Source organism: Sander vitreus, chromosome 7 (assembly GCF_031162955.1).
Source record: "Sander vitreus isolate 19-12246 chromosome 7, sanVit1, whole genome shotgun sequence".
NCBI lineage: Eukaryota > Metazoa > Chordata > Actinopteri > Perciformes > Percidae > Sander > Sander vitreus.
Window position 1 is genome coordinate 12,409,545 of NC_135861.1, and position 23,576 is coordinate 12,433,120.

Below are 23,576 nucleotides of genomic sequence, written 5' to 3' on the forward strand. Positions count from 1 at the left end.
TGAAAAAAGTACTTTTTGTCAAGTTAAGGCTAAACATATTGGTCACAGACAACAAACACAAGCATCTAATCATCTCTGTGACACTGACAGTTACATATCCTCCAGCCTGTAGATATTTTAATGTACCTCTCCAAAACATGTACTGCAGTGTTGGTAATAGGCTGCAGGAAGTTTTTTATGATGCTGCTTTTCTTTAACTTTTGCCTCTTGCCCATTAATGAACTGCACTCTCTAAAAACCAAATATATACTTCAACCTCAGACAGGATTGTGTTACATTGGGCTAGCCAATGTTACCCAACTGTCACACTGCTGCTAATCAAGACCAGTTGTTTTCATAGGGCTGCCGCTACATCTGGAAAAACACATAATTGTTACGATTTAACTATTTTCCATTACATAGCTTTGTCTCTGAGCTGTATCCTCACTGTTAAAGTGAGAAATTATTTATACTGTATTTGCCACACAGACTCTCAGTCTGGGGTTGATCAAGATTTCTATATGGACAAGTCTCTTATTTTAAAGTATACTGCTTTTACATTCTGAAAGGTGAGCACTTGACAGATTGATTGTTCCAAAAACCTTATGAGTGTTTTGTGACCTGCTACCTACAATATGGTGAAGGACTGGTTATGTTTAGGATCTTTAAAAGGAAAAGATCACCCTCATGGTTAAAGGAATAGTTCGACATTTTGGGAAATACGGTTATTTTCTTTTATGCGATATATAAGAAAATTAAAAAAAAATGGATATCATTTTAATGTGGTGGATGATATCTTGGCCAGGAACAGTAACTTCCTGGAAACTCTCTTGGATGTCTGGCTACCCCACATTGACACAAATCTATCAGGACGTTACTGGGCGAAACGTGGGTCCAGTACTAAACCCCTGTGAAACCACAATGTGTCATTTAAATGTATTTGCCAAAATGTCAAACTATTCCTTTAAAAGAAACCAGTGTCTGGCTCTTGTTTCAAAGTCACACACGTTGTATGCACAACACACCAACCACCTCCTTAGACTTTCTTTGCAGGTATAGCAATGCCATGCTACTTCAGTCTTTGCTACCTAGAGAAGATTGTTATCATTTTCACAACTGCAAGAGGTCGCTTTTAAGGAAAGTGTAATTTTAAAGACCAATGCTGTTGATGTTCTGGTGAGGACAGTCTCTTTGGAGAAATAAATAACAATTGCTGTCCAGTTATCCATATTTACTTTATTTTGTTAACAGTGTACCAACAGGCTGTTTATGCTTATTTAAAAAAGGTGAACTTAAATTGTTGACCACACCGGGAGCAACTCAAAAGCGGAGCGTATTGCTGCCCGACTCGCAGATTTTATTGTCTCTACAAGTACTTTACAGAACAATCATGTGTTTATTAAGCTAGTATCTACCTTCCACTTCAAGCACTCCTGCAATTAAACTCCATGCATTCTTTTTTCTGGTGATGTATTATGTTTTTCAACCTCCAAGATGAATCTCTCGTTGTCTGCGGTGTTGTAGAGCAGTGGTTCTCAAACTCTTTTCACATCAAGGACCCCGAAATAACAATTCGGTGAACAAAGTCTTTTAAGTATTTATTCGTTGCGCAAAGAAGGTTCAGTTCATCATAAGAGTCTGAAAGATTGAACAAAGAGTCTTGGAGACTCACTTGCTTAGTAACCCTCTAACAAGCTGACAGCATTGGGGAGGGTATGAAATTAACAGCCCTGACAAGCTGACAGTAAGAGGGAGGGGGTGAATTACTAGCCCTTCTGACTATCAGCCCTGACCTGACATCTAACCTCCAAGTCTGGGACAGAAAAGGGAGGTAGAGAAAAGCCAGTCTCTGCACTTTAGATAAACAGAAGAACATAAAGTTAGGCTATCAGGGTCCATATATCAAAACAGGGGTAAAGAGTTCACGCAGCTAAAAACTAAAAATAAGTCAATAATCAGAAATGTTAATAACCACATATGTGATTTTCCATTACAAGACATGCATAGAAAGTGTTACTAAAATGTCTATTAATGTTCCGGTATGAATCCACTGTATATCTTTCAAAAGTCAAACTGTATGTGTGTCTGGATCAGGTGTGACCATGAAGCTGATGGATGAGGTCGCCGGCATTGTTGCTTTTCGACACTGCAACACCAACATTGTCACTGCCTCTGTGGAAGCCATCAACTTCCATCGCAAGATCCACAAAGGTGAGGATGACATGGAGAATACACTCAGAGCTTTAAGTCACTGAAACATAAAAATATCCACAGGTTGACGGATATGTATATATATATGTATATAGGCTACCTTTTCAAAACATGTACTGCAGGAAGTTTCATGATGCTGCTTTTCTTTAACTTTTGCCTCTCGCCCATTAATGAAAAAAAATAAATAAAAAATACATGAAAAAGTGGAAACACTCAGCAGTCTATAAATTAAGCCTCAGACAGTTCTGTTTTAAATTGGGCTAGCCAATGTTAACAACTGTCACAGTGTTGCTAATCAAGACCAGTTGTGTTTTGTAGGGCTGCCGCTACATCTGGAAAAACACACCATTGTTATGATTTATCTATTTTCCATTACCAAGCTTTGTCTCTGAGCTGTTTCCTCACTGTTAAATTGAGAAATCATGTATACTCTATTTACCTCAACAACTCTCAGTCTATGAAGTCGAGATTTCCATATGGATAAAAATTGTAAGCCTCTTATTATAAAATCCATTTAAGGATTTTGACAACACCATTATCCACTTAGCCTTTCCATCTTGATGGGAACAAAGTGTCCCCTCACAATGGTGATATCATTTATACTGCTTTTCCATTCTGAAAGTTAAACGCTGGGTTAAAGGTTTTATTGGCAGCACAGTTTGGACAATCTAAAGTGTTGGCAGGACAGTTGCAAAGATAAAGTACATAAATCCAAGAAGGAACTCTCCTACAGATACACACCCACAGACAAACTAGATCAGAACAAGGGGAATGTTAGAATTTGACATGTTGTACATTCATAATATTAATAATTGAATATTTTACTGCTGAATTATCTTATTAGGTCGTCTAGCTGGCCTAGTGGACCTACTTTGTTATATGTACCCATCAGTCAGATTGAAATGCTTTTAAATAATGATTATTAAAGAGTAAAGTTATTGAGAGAAAATGTCAGGGCACACAGCATTTAGACACAAAGAGTGATGGCCAGAAAACTTCATTTATAATGAAAATATTGTTACTAGTTTGTTCATTCGTCATTTGATGGAATCTAAATATGTCAAAAGTGGCTTTCAAAGTGGTGTAGAACCGTGTATAACATTTATGGGTTTCATTGTTTCTCGGCTCAGCATCTGTTTTATCTGTTCATGTGCTGGAGACAATGTCATCCAGACATCCAGTGCTAACGTTCAGATGTTATGATTATCCCAGGATATGATGTTAACACCAGCTACATCTCTCCCCATTGTTGAAATATAAAGTGGAAAGAAAAGTTTATATACTTCACAGCTCAGCACAAGTGTGCCAGATCAGCTGTTAGTCATTTACAGTACATGTATTTTAAAATACAGCTGATTTTATTCAAGCATGGTAATTTACTCAACCCAAAAGCGTTTTTTCAAGGAGGCCTGAGTAAAGAGTTAGTGGCTGAGAAGGATGTGAGAGAGGGCATGTTTGAACATTAAACAATTTTAAACACATCTTCCTGGTTTTCAGGACCAGAAAACTGAACAGTACAGATTGGTTGAGATCCATGTCCTCTTCTATTAGCTGTTTCTAGTCGCTCCAGTTGCTGCCTCCGTCTGTCCTCTGAGTTTAGGTGGTGGTGACATGATTTCCCCTGACTTCCACAGTGACTTAGGTGTTATGTCACCAGTAGCGTTCCCACTTGGGAAGGAAAGGTGGTCAGACAGAAAACTAAAAAGGTGTGCTTAGGAAAAGAATGATCAAGGATCACATAAAAAAAAAACATCCTAAAATAGTTACTGGCATTGTAGGCTGCACCTTTGAATCTATTTTTTCATTTTATGGTATGTTTTTCTTTTAATTATTTTCTAAAGCCAGTCCCTCACAATTAAAGAGCAGAAAGACCCATTTCTAAATGAATCATTTGGCACCAACATTTAACAATAACACATGGAGAAATCAATGAAAGACAGTTGTCCACTGACAGCGGATGTCCTAATGTTATCATGAGTATATTAATATTAATTATTGGGTCCTAAACTTAGCCCTTTGCATGATTTCCTCACAGGGAGGATACTGCCATCATAATCTCTACCATTTAGATATTTAAGACTATAGATGTCAAAGTGGAGGGTATATGGTTTGGTTGGGCTTTACCAATTCTGGCTAAGATGGTAGGATCAGCCTGAGAAGCCAAACGCAGGCAAAAAGCACATAACCATGATAATTAGCTACTATTACTCCATTGATATGTAGTAAAAGCCAGCTGGATGCAAGGAGACCAGGTAGACTGATGAGGGTTAGGGTTAGGGTTAGGTCCACACACCAGCAGACACAGACATAATGAACATTAAATACAGCGAGATGGGAAGCTAAGACCGAGAACATTAAACAGACCGAGGTCTGTCTGTACATGCGTCATGTAGAGGATGTTCAGATGATTTGTTTATACATTTTTGAAGGACCCAGTGTGTCAAGCTTCAACAGTCCACTTAACTAATTGTACAGATTTTCATTCTCATTGGGTCCAGCAGTAGAAATATAACTGCAGAGCAGGTTTACAATGTAAACAATTATCATCAGAGAGAAGATAACACAGAAGACCTGAGTTTAAACTACGGATAAAAATAAAGCAGAGTTTAGGCTACGTGCTAACAGTAATAATTAGAGAAGGGGTTAATTGATTGAATAATTAATTGACACATTTAAAAACAATTTAGAAAGTAATTGCATCTGCTATGAATGTATGCAAAAACTATGATTAAAAAATTTGCATTTAGTTTAAGCATTGTGTAAGTTTCAGGGGGGATATATTGGCAGTATTCAAATATAATATTCATAATTATGTTTCCATTAGTGTATGATCACCTGAAACTAAGAATCGTGTTTTCGTTAGCTTAGAATGAGTCCTTCATATCTTCATAGGGAGCGGGTCCTCCACAGAGCCTGCCATGTTGCACTGCCATGTTTCTACAGTGGCCCAGAACAGACAAACTAAACACACACACACACACTCTAGAGAGGATTATTTCACATTTTAACGTTACCTAAAGGCCACCGTAGTTTTCTCACACGCTTGGAAAGGGAGGGGTGATTTAGTTGGTTGCAATCTGCAACCTCACTGCTAGATCCCAGTAAATCCTACACACTGCTCCTTTAATTAATGTGTTGTATTTGTTTTTGTTATTTACTGATGTGTTTTCCTATCATATTCCATCCATGAATGGATTGGTTTTCATTTGCAAAGAAGTATGAATAGTTAACCTTAGTGTCTAACTCCAGCCTGAGGGGAGCTGAGACGCTATGTTCAAACATTAGAAAATGGCTGCACTCATGTCACAGTTTGTGAGTCACTTGTCTTTTCTTGTTCTGCGCCTACACAGAAAAGCGTTTCATTTTCCAACCCCTCTAAACACAGACTTTGTGAAAATTACTAAAGCATTGAACAATAATGTGCATTATTTGGCAATGAGAATAGTGTCAGTGAGGTGCTGGCCATTGAGGTACCACAGTCAGTGCTCTTCTCCATTATCCATTACAGCTAAATGCTCAGTGGTACAAAGAATGAGAAGAAAGGCATAAAACTTCAAAAGGTGAATGTTGAAAGAAGATTTCAGGGAGAGGAAATGGAATGCTAAAGGTGAGAGAATTAAATAAAGGAACCAGTGTCAGTATTGAATAAATTACAATGATGTTCTTGTTCATTGATTTATAATTGAATTGATCATGCATGATCATGTTATTTGTGCTGGTGAATGAATGAAGAAATGATTGACTGAATGAGTTAATAAATTGTTTATTTTTGTGTCTGGCCGCTTACACGGCCCATCCATTATATGTTATTCAGACACATTTTAAATAAACACTTTCCTAGTGATCAAACTAACAAAATATATACATAAAGGTTACAAGTATAAACCAAAACAAACAAACAGAAAGAGTAAATACAGGTAGGGTACTAACATAAAGTTAACATTTCAACATAAAACCCTTTCAGACCAAAATAAATTATAGTAGAAGTTAGGGCTGCATAATATATTGTGTTATTTATTTATTTATATATTTTTTATCGTCGTCAAAATATCAACTGGTGCACCAAACACATCACGAAAGGCTGCCACACACCGCAAAAGACACCCAGAGAGTTTCTGTGTCAGCCGAAATCAAATATCCAACATCCGTTTAACACAAGTTATATCGTTATCGCCGTATTCAACAACGTTATAGCCTATTGCATAGTTTCCTCATATTGCAGTCCTAGTACAGGTACAACATAAACCGATTAGGAAAATACTGTAGGTATTCCAAATTAGTAGGAAAGAAGGACAGACTGGAGAGAGAGCATGTGATTTGTGCTGTTATTTCAGCTGTGATGCCTTCTTCCCTTCTTTGGCCACTTGCTAATGCAAACAATTTCCAGGAAGGTCTCTGTGAATAGAGAAAAAATGTAGGACAACTAACAAGATGAGTAGAGTAGATTTCTTTTTGTTTTCACAAGCTGAGAAATGTTTTCACTTTTCACCTATTGTGGTAGAAATCGCAGGCTGTAACTAAAATAGCAAATCTATAGCTCAAAGGCATTACAACCCCAGCTTAGAGCGTACAACACGAGACCCTGGCATGGACTCTCCTCACAGCAGATTAGCTGTATCAAACAGCTCTTCAGAGGTGGGACTCTGCCAATTTTTCAGGTTGGCTGACCTTCAATGCTGCACAAGTCCAAGATCTACCCTCTGCATACATCAATTATTAATCCCTCAGTCTCATCAAGGCATCATCTTTTGTTTGTCATTGAGCAGAGCATGCTTCACTGAGCCTAATACATCTGTGCCAGAGATAGTTTACCTGAATGAGACTGGACCCGCTGCTGGCGGTAACATGTAAAAACACTCAACAAACAGCGAGAGAAGAAATACTTTCATGTGCTGCATGGAAATGAATGGAACAATTACTTTGCTGTACCTCATCCTGATTTCCTATTCGATCATTGCACTTAATCACCTTTTTACAATTCTTCACTCAGTGGAATATTCATTATCACCTTGATGTTATTTCTCAAATCTCTTAGCGTTTAATATCTCTGATAATGGTAATGGTCATTTCTTCACACCTATTTGATAAGAGGGGTAAGAATAAAGTTAGTTACCAGTTTGTTTTATCACTCACTAGAAAAATGTAATTTAGAGCTGTCATATTTTCCACCAGAACCTCAGTCCCAAAGCATGAGAGAGTCATGTCTAGGAATTGGGCAATGACAGATATAGTAACTTTATAATTCAAAAAAATATACAAACCTTAATGGGGCCTGTTTCTGCCACATATTTAGACTGGTAGTGGCATTGTGGAAAAAATCGAAAAGTTGTCGCTGTTGAAGGTGATAAAAACTAGGGCTGCACGATATGAGGACAATACGCAATATGGGATAACGTTGCTGAATATAGTGATAACAATATTGCTTGTGATAAATAAACAGATACTAAAGTGTACTCAGTTCTGCATTTCTGCTGCTTTCAGTATTCTGCATTAGTACAACAAGTTGCTTGTTGAGTTTTAAACAAATAAAAGGAAATACATTTTTTTATTACACAAATTGAACATTGAATTGAATACAAAAGGCACCACTAAAAATTATTTTTAATATTTAAAGTGCAGTTTTCTACCATAAAATATCTTAGTGTTGATATGTCACAGCCTTTTGCAATATGTGTATTGTATGTTCTATATGTATATATAACGATAAAAAAAACCAAAAAACGATATATTGTTCAGCCTTAATAAAAACAATGTTTTGCAGAGTCAAAGAGGTACAGTATCATAAGAATTGGACACATAGAGGTAGATTTACTAACACTAGCGCAGTTTACACTGTGTCTGTTTATGCGAGTTCGGTGCACGCTATGCTTCCTCATTTTGCGTAGTATTTATCAAACCTGACACCCATCAGGCAATCAGCGCATACTCCGCCCCCTAGCGTAATTAGCGTGCCTCTAAAAGAGCAAAGAATGGGCCCGCATGGATCTATCATGGATCTTCCTATGGGAAAAAGAAAGCGCAAGCTTAAATTAGTAATGCGTTGAGTACCTGGGTGAGTATGTGGCTGAGTGAAGGCTGCCATATTCCCACGGCTGATGCAATGACCGATCCTGATCGCAGGACAAGGCATCTAGATTATTCCATCAAGAAATTACTGGTTGTATCATCGATTCAATGTCATTTCGATTATGCATGTTCTGCTTGGTACTGTGGATTATCAGTTAAACTTAAAAACAGACTGCAAGTGATGCAAAATAATGTTATCCGCTACCTGTTAAATGCACCCCCCCGGACTCATATTGGTAGAGATGCTTTTAAAAGGGTAGGGTTGCTGCCAGTACATGTTAGAGTGGAGCAGTTAAAGTTGAATCATATATATATAATGTCATAAATGGTTCTGCTCCCAAATATCTACATTCCCATATAAAAATGGTTCATACACAGCATAATCACAACACTAGGGCCAGTGTTTGTTCTTGTAAAGTGCCAACAAAGCAGCTAGAAGTTCTTTTTTTTTATGGTATAACATTGTGGAATAATCTGCCGCTTTCCCTCAAAAGTGTAAATACCACAGGGGCTTTTAGACACAAGGTTAAGGTTTTTTTATGGAATAGAGTAGCTAATATTGTTTAATTAGAGTAGACTGATTATTTTATGTGATTTATGATTCTCTGATTTTGGAATGCTTTTAAATCTTGTATGATCTGTATTATATGTTGTCTTTGACCTGAAATTGGTCTTCCTGATGTGTTGCATGTTTTAACACCAAGGACCATGTTGGAAATAAGTGTTTACTCTTTAACATGCTATCATTTTGGATTATGTTGTTTGTTAAATCCAAAATAAACCAAACCAAACCAAACCTGATGCCAATATTGGTAATGTTGCCAGGAGTTTAACGTGTGCTGGGATGGAATGTGAACGCTGAGTGAGAGGTTTCAGGTCATCTTTGATTTCGTCCAGTAATTTAATTATTACATGGCTGCTTAATCTGTAACGTCGGATGATTTCTGGTTCGCTTAATTGGAAAAGAGGCATAAATCCTGTCTACTCGCCGTCTTGGCCTATGCCTTTGCCTTGCTCGGATCACTGCTGCCATTGAATAAGGTACATTTTTACACAGGAAAACGCACTTACTGGTTTAGACCTGCTTTTAAGAGGCTGAGAATTTCCCCCGCAGAATAGAGGCACACTCTTTGTAAATATATCGGGCCTGCTAGCGCGGCTAAGGGAACTACCACACCGATCGACACTGCCAAGCCTCCTACTCAACAACACCAGATCGATTACACACAAAATGGATGAGGTACAAATACACACGGAACTGCTGCATGATATTTTGGCTAAACGCACTTATCACGGACGGCAGCTAACAGCTACCAACTAACAGGGCGAGCTAGCTACCAGCAGAATCGAGACAGGGTAGGTGTCTGAGCTGAAAACGCATCTTGTTGTCACTTAAGGGCCCTGTTCATGTTGCACAGACATTTTAATTGCATTTTGTGTCTGTTAAGAGGCACAAAGGCACTCTAAAACCTGCCCCGACAACTAACGTTTAAGCTCAGTGGAAGCTTGTACACGTAGCTGCAGCTACTCCGTGTTGCCTGCACCGATTCGGGTCGGGTTTTTTTCAAACGAAAGTACACGCATATTTATAGCAATCAAGATTAATGTAAAAATTGGCCGGAATTCTCCTTTAAGTCAGTCTTTGTGAACAATTAACGGCCTGGAATCAGGCGCAAACGGCTTGATGAATCTAGCCCATAGACTCCAAGATAAGGCCTTTTTATTTCAATAAAAGTTGGTCACTAGGTGCATATTAATTCCAAAAATGTATTATATTTCTCTCTTCCTTGTTTGCCTCTGTGTTGTGCGGCCCACTGCATGTTCGCAACAATATCTCCTTCTCTGGCCCTGCCAGCCTGACCCATAGCCTTTACACTGGGATGACATCACACACAATAATTGACAGTAAAGACTGTTTACAGACATACTTTTTTTTCATAGTTGCATTCTATTTGGCAAAAGGAGGTTGGACAAAAGAGAGCCAAACTTTCTTTTCCTGTTTAAGCGAATGGCCAGAAGTATTCTCACACTTTGATTTTGAAAAGGTGTCAAAGGAAGTCTGTTGAACATGTTTTAAGATCAGTAGCCAAGGGCAGCAACACAAATTTAGTAACAGTAGGTGTTACATTTGCTAATATTTAGGGATTTCCACCTCACACTTCATTGAAGTATGTGTTAAAACATGACTGAGGATTTTGAGTAATTATTGAGAATTAGATTTACATTTAGCAAAAATGATCTTACAAACGCAGCAATGAACGACCAAGAACAAGAAAGTAGTTTGCAGATAGTTCTCCACATTTCCTCCAGTAGGCTCCACACAGATGATTTAAACCTAATTAATTATATTGGCCCATGTCTTGTAAACACTTCCATATCTCTTAAAATCATACTCAAACTTCAAGTCCTACTTAAACGACAAAGTGTTACAAAATCAACTTATGAGCATTTTCTGATCTGTTGTCATATGGTTAAGGCCTGGTTAAGTCTAGACAAAATGAAAACCACTTGGTTAAGGTTATAGAGGGATTGTGGTCATGGTTTAGGTTACACATAGCATTGGTGTTATGATGAACGCTTGCTAGGAGACTAGAAACAAACCATGATCTCTGGTGTTAAAGTCGCACACTTTCTACACCCAACCATTAACTCCATCATCCTCTCTTTTGTGGCAGTACTTCTGCCTGGCTACTGACAGAGTAGGCTACATCCATTATTTGCACGATCAAGAGGTCTCTTGTCAGGAAAATGTAAACATAGTTTGCTTTAATCATTTGAACAGTCAATGTTGGCGTCTTTGTTTTTTACAACATCTTCAAACTATCAATTGCCTGCACGAGTAATCACTAAACATTACCACATTTTAAAGTCTAATTCGATTACAAATAGTTTGCAGAATATACTTATCATTAATATACTTTTCCATACATCATTTTCCATACATCTTTTATTATCAAAGACTTTGAATGTTTCAGTCATAGATCCGAGATCTGTCTCAGGCTGCAGGGATAACACCTATCCTCGTTGCTATGGCAACAGCAGCAATAATACAGTACAGACACATCAAATAGAATAAAGAAACACATCAGCCATGCCCAGTCCTATTAGTTGACTGTTTTTTTTCACATCCCTGCAGTGACAAAAGGAGAAGAGCACTAATTTTTAAAAAAGGTAGCAAATGCTCTGTAGCAGTGAACATGATCTGTACTCTTAATATGTGGTTGTAAACATTAACATCTTTAAAACAATGTTAACTAAAATGCAACTTTATTTTTGTTTTCTAACTTTTCTGTCTTACAAAAACAAAAGCAAGCTATATTTTTAACAGTCCGACTTTGTATTCAGCTGAAAATCTTGCTGTCGGAGAGTTTGATTGGCTGTAGTTCCTTAAATTCTTCCAGTTGGAGATCATCAGCCTGCTTCACTCTGCTGACCTTCTCGGCAAGACAGATTTTAAGAGGTTCATGATGCAACAATGTGAAGTAGATGCAAGAGCAGATCCTACATTTTCCTCCGCTGACTATATCAATATCCCAGCTTATTTCATGTCCGGTTTGTGTTCTATGTTTACATGATGGTCCTTAGTTCAATTTTAGTAATTTTAATTGTGTTCACTCAAAGTTTTCAGGTGATTTAAACCTTCAATCATTTTGGTTTGAGTTAGATGCAATGCAATATTTCTGGGTTTTTTAACACTCTTGTAAAATTTAAAAAAAGATAAAGTTTCTATGGGTGGCTGAAGGACAGAATCGCTTGAATAAAACATAACCATTTTAAACCATTAAAGTGCTCTTGGGAAATTATATTAAGTTAAAATTAAAGGAATGTCCTTACTGAAATGAAAATGTCTTTATGGCAGCATACTACTACAAAATAGTATACTGTATGAGCGTCAAACATACTGTATATACGTCAAACATATTTTTCTCCTCTTTTTCCTCATCTCCCCAAGGCTGTGTGGTGACAGTGACAGGGCGGCTCACATTCGTCAGTGACAAGTCTATGGAAATTGAAGTGTTGGTAGATGCTTCCTCACTGATTGAGGCAAAGAAACAGAAATATCGCGCTGTCTCTGCCTTCTTCACCTTCATCTCCCTGGACAAGGACAACAAGCCTCTGCCTGTCCCTGCTCTTAAGGTTGGTACCATTCATTAATAGTGAGAGAGTGGCGGTGATTAGCTTCGGAGCGAGTACAGACTCTAGAGGCATAGTGAGAGAAACAAAGGGTCTCCCCTGTGCTTTTTGACCACAGTGGGAAATCTGTAGCAGGAAAAGTTAATATTGAGAAGGAGAACCCGGAAATGAGTAGGGCAAACTCTGCGTAAGGATGCAGGATGGTCGTATATATGTATGTCATGTCCGTACACACGGAAGTAAAGTATCGTAGCAAATGCCATTTTTGCTAGCAAACCATTTTTTTAGAAACTTCAGAAAGTAGTTTTGTCTAAACCTAACCAAACTGCAGCCCTTTCACAACGTTAATAACATGTTTAAAACCGCAACCGTTGCGTTTAGGAATGAGGACAGAAAACACTCCTATAGGTTGTATTGCCTGCCAGCGCTAGGGACGCTTATTTATGAAACTCTCCTATGGGTTGTATTAGAGGGTAGGAACAAATGACATATGTCATTGTATGGTTTGGATGACTTGTTATCCATCCATCCATCCATCGTCATCTACAATTCCAGGGTCGTGTTGTGGGGGCAGCAGCTCCAGCAGGGGAAATATAAGGGAGATATAATCTCTCCACCTAGTCCTGGGTCTTCCCTGAGGCCTTCTCCCAGCTGGACGTGCCTGATAAACCTCCCTAAGGAGGCGCCCAGGGGCCATCTTTACTAGATGCCCAAACCACCACGCAGCAGCTCTACTCCGAGTTCCTCACGGATCACTGAGCTTCTCACCCTATCTCTAAGGGAGACTCCAGCCACCGTACTAAGGAAACCCATTTTGGCCGCTTGTACCCTGGATCTTGTTCTTTCAGTCATGACCCAGCCTTTATGACCATAGGTGAGGGTAGGATCGAAAATTGACCTGTAGATTGAGAGCTTTGCCTTTTAGCTCAGCTCTCTTTTCGTCACAACGGTGCGATACAGTGAATGTAATACCTCCCCGCTGCACCGATTCTCCGGCCAATCTCCTGCTCCATTGTCCCCTCACTCGCGAACAAGACCCCAATGTACTTGAACTCCTTCACTTAGGGTCAGGACTCATTCCCTACCCAGCCGCTTCACGCTCGGCTGCGAATCGATACAGTGAGTGCTGAAGGTAAAGGACCGATGTTGCCATCAGGACCACATCATCTCCAAAAAGCAGCGATGAGATCCCGATGACATTTGTTATATCCACATATATTAAATTTACACAGGTCTTATACAGATTGAGAGTTAAACATAGATTGTTTGGTGTGTCCACTAAGTATGGTGGTGTACCTTACACAGATTTATTTAGAAGTTTGGTTTCTTAGTCCCTCAATTTTGTATGGTGAACAAATCAGGCCATGGATTTGGTTCTGCTGATGCATTTACAGTCTGTACACCCTTTTCAGTTTTGTGGGCGCTGATAATTGGAAACTTGCCCTTGCACAACTTACTGAATAAAAGACATGATGACATATATAATATACTTTCCGCAAATCCAAGTGGCAGATCCCTCATCACATCCCAATTTAATGGTCACAGACTCTGTTATCTCTTCACTTTTTATTCAGTAATTTCATCTTCTGTTTCTCTGCTTTTGTCCTGATAGTCATAAACCTTCAGTCAGTGACACCTGTGACTTTTGAAAAGCTCACAGCATGAGAGACATTGTCCTTTATTTGGCAATTTGGCACATCAGTGTCTTTTCATTGTATTAACGTCTTTGCTGTGTCTGCACATAAGCCTTAAGCACTGAGGACTGAATGCTAATATATCTACAACGTCCCTGGACATCTTTTTCTGGCTGACCCAGCAGTTAATGTCAGAATGTAAAGTGTGCATTTTTACCTGCAGACAGGAGAGAGACACCTGCTGTTTGTTCAGGCTCGGCAGAACGCCATGATCCAGACACTGTTTATATGCGAACACTGTACGCACAGGCCATCTGTTCAACTCAGCACATTTAAATTATTTCCTGGCACCATCCACACACCCTGATTGTCTCTGTGATGATCCCTTTAAAACTCATCCAACTATTCTGCACGATAAAGTCAGCTTGTCAGCGAGTGGGATTTAAACAACAGAGGAGCCATTCAAATCATGTTCAAAGCACGAAAGAAAGGATCAAATTGATTGCAAATTGTTTTAACATTAAATTGATTAACATTCATATTTATGATAAAGATTATCAATCCATATTTTGGGACTCAAATATTCATATTCTGTTTGATGTTGAATTTCTTGTTTGGCTGAAGGACGTTAAATAAATTAGAATAATAGTCTTCCTGCCCTTAAATGTTAGAGGCGCCTATTTCCATTATTCCAGACCTGGTAACATTTCCGTCAACCAGTTTCTGATAAATTTGGTAATAATAGCATTGACTTTGATTTTTAGTCTAGCACAGTCCCTATCAATGGCATGGGCTGAGTGGGCAGCTCCAGTGATATTTAACGGATCAACACCAGGTCATCATTCTCTCGAGTGCACACACTTGTACAAAATTCTGAGAGTTTGCACCTAGGCTAATCATTAAACTTTAAGTATGTGCAGAGTACTGAATAAGCCAGGAAAAATGCATTCAAAGCAGCAATTATTTAAATAACTTTCGGTTACAAAGCTGTTTTCTGGGTTAACCTGCATGCTCCTGCTGTTCCACTTAGAGCTCGAATGTAAACTGGATGCATTGGTTTTTTTTTTGTTGCATTTGTTTTCGGGGTTTATGTGCTTTTCTTTTTGTTATCTTATCGTTTCTATATCTGCAGCGTGTTTGTGTAATTGGTTGTGTTGTGTGTATTTGCAGTGCGTTTTGCTAAATGTGTGTTGTCAAATTAATGAAGATGTTTTCTTAATTTTCTTGTGTGTTGTCTATTTGCTTGTGTTTCATAAAGTTGCAGTGCGTTTGCCCCTGTCGGCCACCGTACCAAACAGCATGTCCTGACATGTTTGAAGTGTTATAAGAAATTTGCAGGAAGAAAGCCAAACTTGGCACTGTTGCCAAGTGCTACATTGAACCCTCTTACCATAAACATTCACACAGTCTTAAAGGTGCAGCATCAGCCTTTAACACTATGACACGACTATTTAACAACAGGCTTCTCTCCGGAAATGTGCTTTGATTGTGTACGTCTCCGCTGGTCGGCCTTTTAAAAGCGCCCATCAGTCTTCCCATTTCCATTTCACAAAAGCCCACGTTTGGTTTGCTCCATTGTCTGCCTTCCTCCATGCATTCATTACCTGGTTTTCTATCTCGCACAAGCCTTTGTTTTAATACCAGGGAATTGCAGCGATGATTAGAGTCATTGTAATTTCTCTGTTCACCTCAATTTCATGAAAAGGGAAGCTCAAAAAAGAAATGTCCTGGTGATTTTAATAATTCATCATCAACACTATAAATGGAAATCTAATTTGAGGCAGGGCTGCCAGGGCTCTGATGTAGCATGTCAAATAAACAAGGACAGAAATAGAGACGTGTGTGCATGAAAATGTTGGATAGCTGTACAATATAGACAGACTGTATGTGTTTGTGTGTAAAACAAAGACAAAGCTCTAATGTATGTATGTCTGTTTGTGACAGAGTGGGCTTAGCGTGTGGAGGTGCACGTGCTTGAACAGATCACTGAGCACAAATGCGTGTGTGTTTATTTATATGAGCGAGAGAAGGGAGTACGAGGCTCAATCAGGGCTATCTTTGGCTTTATCACTATTTACTGAGGGCTTAAACATGGGATGAGATTGACTCAAAACAAGGGAGCCCATCCAAACTCTATTGATGGTAGTAAACCTATTCATAAATGTCAATCCCTTGGTGTATAAAAGACACGCATCGCATGCACGAAATAAGGTTTAACACGTCAATCCAATTAACACCTGGAGATGGGACTGTGAGGGATGGAAACGCAATGATGACATTAATTAGCCTAGTAAGCCAAGTAATGTAGAGTTGAACTAAGTGCGACAAACATTTGACCTCCCTGTTCTATTTTAATTTTACCTGGGGCCTCTACCACCATCTATTGTTCGACATAGTCTTATCAAATAGCATTTATACATGTGGCTGTTGTGATACCAGATTTTTGTTTCTGTAAAACCAAAATTTTACATTTTTACACTTCAGTTTTTGGGTAACCCTTTACCACCAACTTGTACTATATAGGTTCCACAAAATAACTTTAAAAAATATTTACTCATTAAATAATATAACTTATTTATTTACTCATTAAATATGTTACCAAGTATAGAACAAACAAGACTTCCTTTTACAGTCCAGTTTCAACTTATTTAATCGGTAAATATTCATGTTTGTCATAGTAATGTTGTGGAACCTATATGGTACGAGTTGGTGTTGACTGAACAAACAAAGGGAGTAATCTATTACCATTTGTTTGGTTATATCCTGGAAACAAACAAGGCTTCCTTTTACAGTCCTGTTTCCACTTACATACTGAGCAAATTGTGAACACATCTACAAGAACATACCCAGTACTTATGAAGATGTTGTATCATGATTACCCAAGAGATAAACTGTCCACCCAGTGGGTGTTACCAGGTAAGTACTGATGTAATGTTTCCTATTTTCGAATGAACAACAATTTTATGAAACTAAGTAATTAATTGGAAAGTACTATCTAAATTCATAGAAACACACAATAAAACTCAGGCTGTTAAAAAATAAATCCTGGATAACTAAATTTGAAATTAGAATTTGTTGCTGGGTAATTGAGGGGGTATTTCTAAGGATTAGTTGTCAATTTCTAAGGAAGTACACAATTTTATCTGAGTTATTACCATCCTAAATCGGTCAGAACTACATGGTACTTTGTTGAATTGACGAGTAATACTTGAGGTTTTACCTTGTACTTCAGCTGTAGTTTCTCTATAATTACCTACTTATCATCAGTGGTATTTACCGAATAATATAATATTATTACCACGTAATTAACGTATTAACTTAACTTAAATTAAGGTAAATACTTGATAATTAGGAGGCTGTAAAAGGAAGGGTTACCAGTTTCTGTTTGGATTAAACAAAGAAGATATAACGGGTTCATTAGTGAGCTTTAGCGATGCTGGTATTCGGATTTTGTTACCTTTGGACAGAGCCAGGCCAGCTGTTTCCATCCTGTTTGATAAGCTAAGCTAACCATGGCTGCTGGCTGTAGCTTCATATTTACTGTTCAAGGTTCTTTATGAGTAATGTGCACAACAATAACAGAAGTAGTGCAATGAAAATCTTAGTTCTCAGGAAGCTCCAACAATGCTCATCCAATAAATATATGGAGATGGGGGTGTGTCCCTCTCTCTGTCGCTTCTTCTAGTCCACAATCAGCTCCTTAATGACTGACGTTGAGAGGGAGGTTGTTGTCTTGGCACCAAGACAAGCTGTCTCGTAGGCCGTGTCATCGCCATCGGTGATCAGGCCGATGACAGTCATGTAGTCAGTGAACTTAATGATGGTGTTGGAGCTGTGTGTGGCCACGCAGTCGTCCGTGAACAGGGAGTACATGAGGGGGCTGAACACACAGCCCTGAGGGGCACCAGTGCTGAGAGTCAGGGTGGAGGATGTGATGGAGTCCATCCGCATAGCCTGGGGTCTGCATGTCAGGAAGTTCAGGATCCAATCACAGAATGCGGTGTTGAGCCCTAGGTCTCTGAGCTTGATGACAAGCTTGGAGTGCACAATGGTGTTGAATGCTGAACTATAGTCCATGAACAGCATTCTCACATACGCGTTCCTCTGCTCTAGGTGAGAGACGTCAGTGTGGAGGGTTAGGAAGAATTAGAGTCATTCAGTACAGACATGAAAGTTGCACCATCTTCTCATTTTACTCTTGGCAAGAATTAAAAATAGTCTTATTTCCCAAAGTGCCTAACTATTCCATCCATGCTGCCTGATCTTCCTTATACAGAGCATCCCATTCCTCTCCTTCATATCATCTTAAAAATCCTCATGCCTTATAAAACAAACAAACATCTCTTTGTTTTTCTACTATTTGTCACCAGGTGCTTATTCTTTGCACAGGTGCACTGTGACTTTGAAACCTTAATATTGATCACCTGTAGTTTATAGTTGCACTTTAAGACATTATTTTTAAAATAATGATCAGGTTGAGTCTCTTTTTTAAAGTATTTATATTGTCCTATCTTTCTTTCACTGAATCCTGTTCAACTGAAACATAAAAAACATAAATGCCACAAAATGCCTGTCAAACCTTCGCTAATGAAATTTTCATGGAAGATTTTGCTCCAGTTGTGTTCTATAAATAGCCTGATCGAAAGGACAGCTTCTCCTATTTTTGACTGCAGGTGCTTTTCCCCCTATTCTCTTATCCTCGCTTTCTCTTCAGTGAGCTGTCTGCATTTACTATTTTTAGATTTTCCCGTTTTAGCTCAGTAGGGGGTAAGGGACTCTGTGTGTGAGAGAGAGAGAGAGCTTGTGTGTGTGTGTGTGTGTGTGTGTGTGTGTGTGTGTGTGTGTGTGTAGGGTTGTAGATGGGCTGTTACCAACGTAGCACACTTTGGGTAATGCTGAAGTGGGGAAAGAGGACAGCATGAGCAAAAGGGAGGAAATCGGGGGGGATGCCTCGCCCCTCTGCAGCAGTACCCTTGAAAAGTACTGAAATAATAAATGTGCGCACTGGGCCAGAATAGAAATGATTGAAAATGCCTGGAAGCACCTTTGACCAGCAAATGTTCTGATCATTTTAATGGGGTAACGATCGCCTCAAGGTTAGAAAAACTGGCTTATTATCAGAAGGTCAGCACTGTGAATCCTCAGCCAGTGGCCAGTGCATACTGAATACCAGCTGGTGGTAAAAGGATTTGGTGTTACTGTGGATGTGTGTTACCGTATGAATGAAAAGGTTGTTGTTGCTCAAAACTGTGTGCACATTGAGCAATCCTTCTACAGAGGCACAAAGGTTAAGATATATAGAGTTATTACATGGCTTGGAGAGATATCAACTCATTTTATTTTTGGTGAACATACAGAAGGTTGAAGGTCCTTCTTACATCTTGCTTTCCTCTCCTTGATCAATGTTTCATCATATCTCTCCTTCTTGCCTTTTTCTTTTCCATCTCTCCCTTCATCTCTCACTCCTTCTGCCTCTTCATTTTTCCCTCCATCCCGCTTTTACCCTCTTTTCTTCATCTCTTCCTCCTTCATTCTCTTCCATCTCCTAACTGGCAGAGACTCAGCTGGCCTCCCGTGACACGAAAACAAGCCTGGTTGTCATGGCAACCGCATGTAGTCCACATGAAGTGATGCAGTGATTTATTTTTAGATGCCTCCCATTCAAGACAATGAGCAATGGGTTAACGGGTACACTTGTGCCAGAGTTGCAAATATTTCTGACTCTGTGGTAATTCAAGGCACAACACACAGAACATACCGACGTTTGTTCTCATTGCGCGCCAGTCTATGCATCTGGACGGAGGTTAATTATGAATATTAGGCGTTTTTGTTTATACCTTATTCATGAATATGCATAGAAGCTTCTAATGTTCTATATGCATAGCCACAACGAAACTACAGCCAGGTCTCAGTCAATGTTGGTATAAGTTTCAATATGCACATTCATAGAGCAAACACTGTAACTTTCACCTATTCAGACAAAACAGGAGAAGTGCTGTTAATCTTTTTTTTTTTTATTATCTATCTATCTTCTAGGTCTGTTTTAAATTGACCTACATGTCCTATAATGACCCTCAGCAGTGCCAGAGAAGGAGCCGGAAACAGAGTTCTTCTAAATTTCTTAAGTATTATTTGTAATTTGAAGTCTTTAAGCAAAAACTATAGCTTAAAGTATGTTGTTGTGTTTTAGCCCAGCAAATGATTTATTCCTTAAATTACTGCCAAACATTTCCCAAAGCATACAAAAGAAATGTATACACTGTTGAATTAGTATTTTCAGGTTATGATTGCGGTCCATCCATTTCTGAAAATCTACTTCGGACATTAAACTTGCTTTAGCAAGGTGATTTAGTTCAGTGAATATCTTTTTTTTCCTCAAATATTGCATTTAACAGCTCAGACTCATTTGAGAAAGGCTTATTTTGCTTTAATTTACATGTCATACAATATGTTGTCTGAAAAAAAAAAAAACTGAATACGCCAATTCACATATAACAATGATTACAACCTATTGTAGCTGAAAAAACTGTCAGCATAAAATATTAATCATGACTAAAAGATGGATCCATGGACAGGGGTACTTTTAGCATTCAGGAAAAGCCAGCGTGGCATATTTAAAAGGATATGTTTTATGTCCACAAATGAAACACCTTTTAGCATTGTCTAAAATGTCACGCTTTGTGTATGAGGGTCTCTCTCTGTGTATCTCTCTCTGTCTCTGTCTCTCTCACTCTCAGTTCAGTTCAAAGGGGCTTTATTGGCATTAACATGTTTCAATAGCAATGTTGCCAAAGCATCAACATACAATTTGTCCAAATATTCAGACAGAACACAGTAAACAGTTATATGAACATTAAGACAATATTAGGATGGATTTATATTAATTATATAAATCCTATGGGCCCACCACCTGTGGGAGGAACCGCTGGGGTCGGGTGCGCTGCCACATGGGTGGCGGTGAAGGTCAGGGGCCTCGACGGACCAGACCCGGGCGGCAGAGGCTGGCTCTGGGGACGTGGAATGTCACCTCTCTGTGGGGGAAGGAGCCGGAACTTGTGCGGGAGGTGGAGCGCTACCAGTTGGATCTGGTGGGGCTTACCTCTACGCACAGTCTCGGTTCTGGAACCATACTCCTGGTTGGACTCTTTTCTTCTCCGGAGTTGCCCAGAGTGTGAGGCGCCGGTCGGGTGTGGGGATACTCACAAGCCCCCGGCTGAGCACCGCTACGTTGGAGTTTACCCTGGCGGATGAGAGGGTCGCCTCCCTACGCCTGCAGGTTGTGGGGGGAGGGGGAGGGGGAACTCTGACTGTTGTTTGTGCATATGCACCCAACAAGAGTTCGGAGTATTCAGCCTTCTCGGAGACCTTGAATGGAGTCCTGTATGGGGCTCCAACGGGGTACTCCATAGTTCTGCTGGGGGACTTCAACGCGCACGTGGGCAATGATGGAGATACATGGAGAGGCGTGATTGGGAGGAACGGCCTCCCTGATCTAAACCAGAGTGGCTGTCTGTTGTTGGACTTCTGTGCTAGTCATGGATTGTCTATAACAAACACCATGTTCGAACATAGGGATGCTCATAAGTGTACTTGGTACCAGAGCACCCTAGGCCAAAGGTCAATGATCGATTTTATAATCGTTTCATCTGATCTGAGGCCGTATGTTTTGGACACTCGGGTGAAGAGAGGGGCGGAGCTGTCAACCGATCACCATCTGGTGGTGAGTTGGGTCAGGGGGGTGGGGGGAAGACTCTGGACAGACCTGGTAAGCCCAAACGGGTAGTGCGGGTAAATTGGGAACGTCTGGAGGAGGCCCCTGTCCGACAGACTTTCAACTCACACCTCCGGCGGAGCTTTTCGTGCATCCCTGTGGAGGCTGGGGGGCATTGAACCCTGAGTGGACAATGTTCAAAGTTTCCATTGCTGAAGCTGCGGCGGGGAGCTGTGGTCTTAGGGTCTTAGGTGCCTCAAGGGGCGGTAACCCACGAACACCGTGGTGGACACCGGTGGTCAGGGAAGCCGTCCGACTGAAGAAGGAGTCTTTCCGGGATATGTTATCCCAGAGGACTCCGGAGGCAGTTGCAAGGTACCGAAGGGCCCGAAGGGCTGCAGCCTCTGCCGTGAAAGAGGCAAAGCAGCGGGTGTGGGAGAAGTTCGGAGAAGACATGGAGAAGGACTTTCGGTCGGCACCAAGGTGCTTCTGGAAAACCGTTCGCCACCTCAGGAGGGGGGAAGCGGGGAACCATCCAAGCTGTGTACAGTAAGGATGGGACGCTGTTGACCTCAACTGAGGAGGTAATAGGGCGGTGGAAGGAGCACTTTGAGGAACTCCTAAATCCAGACTAATACGCCCTCTATGGTAGAGGCAGAGCTGGAGGATGATGGGGGGATTGTCGTCAATTTCCCTGGTGGAAGTTGCTGAGGTAGTTAAACAACTCCACAGTGGCAAAGCCCCAGGGATTGATGAGATCCGTCCAGAAATGCTTAAAGCTCTGGGTGTGGAGGGGTTGTCTTGGTTGACACGCCTCTTCAACATTGCGTGGAAGTCTGGGACGGTGCCTAAGGAGTGGCAGACCGGGGTGGTGGTTCCCCTGTTTTCAAAAAAGGGGGGACCAGAGGGTGTGTGCCAATTACAGGGGTATCACACTTCTCAGCCTCCCCGGTAAAGTCTACTCCAAGGTGCTGGAAAGGAGGGTTTCGGCCGATAGTCGAAACCTCAGGGTTGAAGAGGAACAATGCGGATTCCGTCCTGGTCGTGGAACAACGGACCAGATCTTTACTCTCGCAAGGATCCTGGAGGGAGCCTGGGAGTATGCCCAACCGGTCTACATGTGCTTTTGTGGATCTGGAGAAGGCGTATGACCGGGTCCCCCGGGAGATACTGTGGGAGGTGCTGCGGGAGTATGGGGTGAGGGGGGTCCCTTCTCAGGGCCATCCAATCTCTGTACGACCAAAGCGAGAGCTGTGTCCGGGTTCTCGGCAGTAAGTCGGACTCGTTTCAGGTGAGAGTTGGCCTCCGCCAGGGCTGCGCTTTGTCACCAATCCTGTTTGTAGTATTTATGGACAGGATATCGAGGCGTAGTCGGGGTGGAGAGGGGTTGCAGTTCGGTGGGCTGGGGATCTCATCGCTGCTTTTTGCAGATGATGTGGTCCTGATGGCATCATCGGCCTGTGACCTTCAGCACTCACTGGATCGGTTCGCAGCCGAGTGTGAAGCAGCTGGGATGAGGATCAGCACCTCTAAATCTGAGGCCATGGTTCTCAGCAGGAAACTGATGGAGTGCCTTCTTCAGGTAGGGAATGAGTCCTTACCCCAAGTGAAGGAGTTTAAATACCTTGAAGTCTTGTTCGGGAGTGAGGGGACAATGGAGCAGGAGATTGGTCGGAGAATCGGCGTAGCGGGTGCGGTATTACATTCAATTTATTGCACCGTTGTGACGAAAAGAGAGCTGAGCCAGAAGGCAAAGTTCTCAATCTACCGGTCAGTTTTCGTTCCTACCCTAACCTATGGTCATGAAGGCTGGGTCATGACCGAAAGAACAAGATCCAGGG

General features: G+C 40.6%; 1 protein-coding gene across 4 annotated transcripts in view; it reads left to right on the forward strand.

Moving 5' to 3' along the window:
- The window catches only part of acot7 (acyl-CoA thioesterase 7), a 71,297-nt gene that overhangs the window by 39,572 nt on the left and 8,149 nt on the right, over positions 1-23,576 (forward strand). For all 4 annotated transcript variants that reach the window (XM_078254666.1, XM_078254667.1, XM_078254663.1 and 1 more), the window contains 2 exons: positions 2,074-2,190; positions 12,209-12,393. In XM_078254666.1, coding sequence (XP_078110792.1) covers positions 2,074-2,190; positions 12,209-12,393 — 302 coding nt within the window. The remainder of the gene's footprint in view (positions 1-2,073; positions 2,191-12,208; positions 12,394-23,576) is intronic.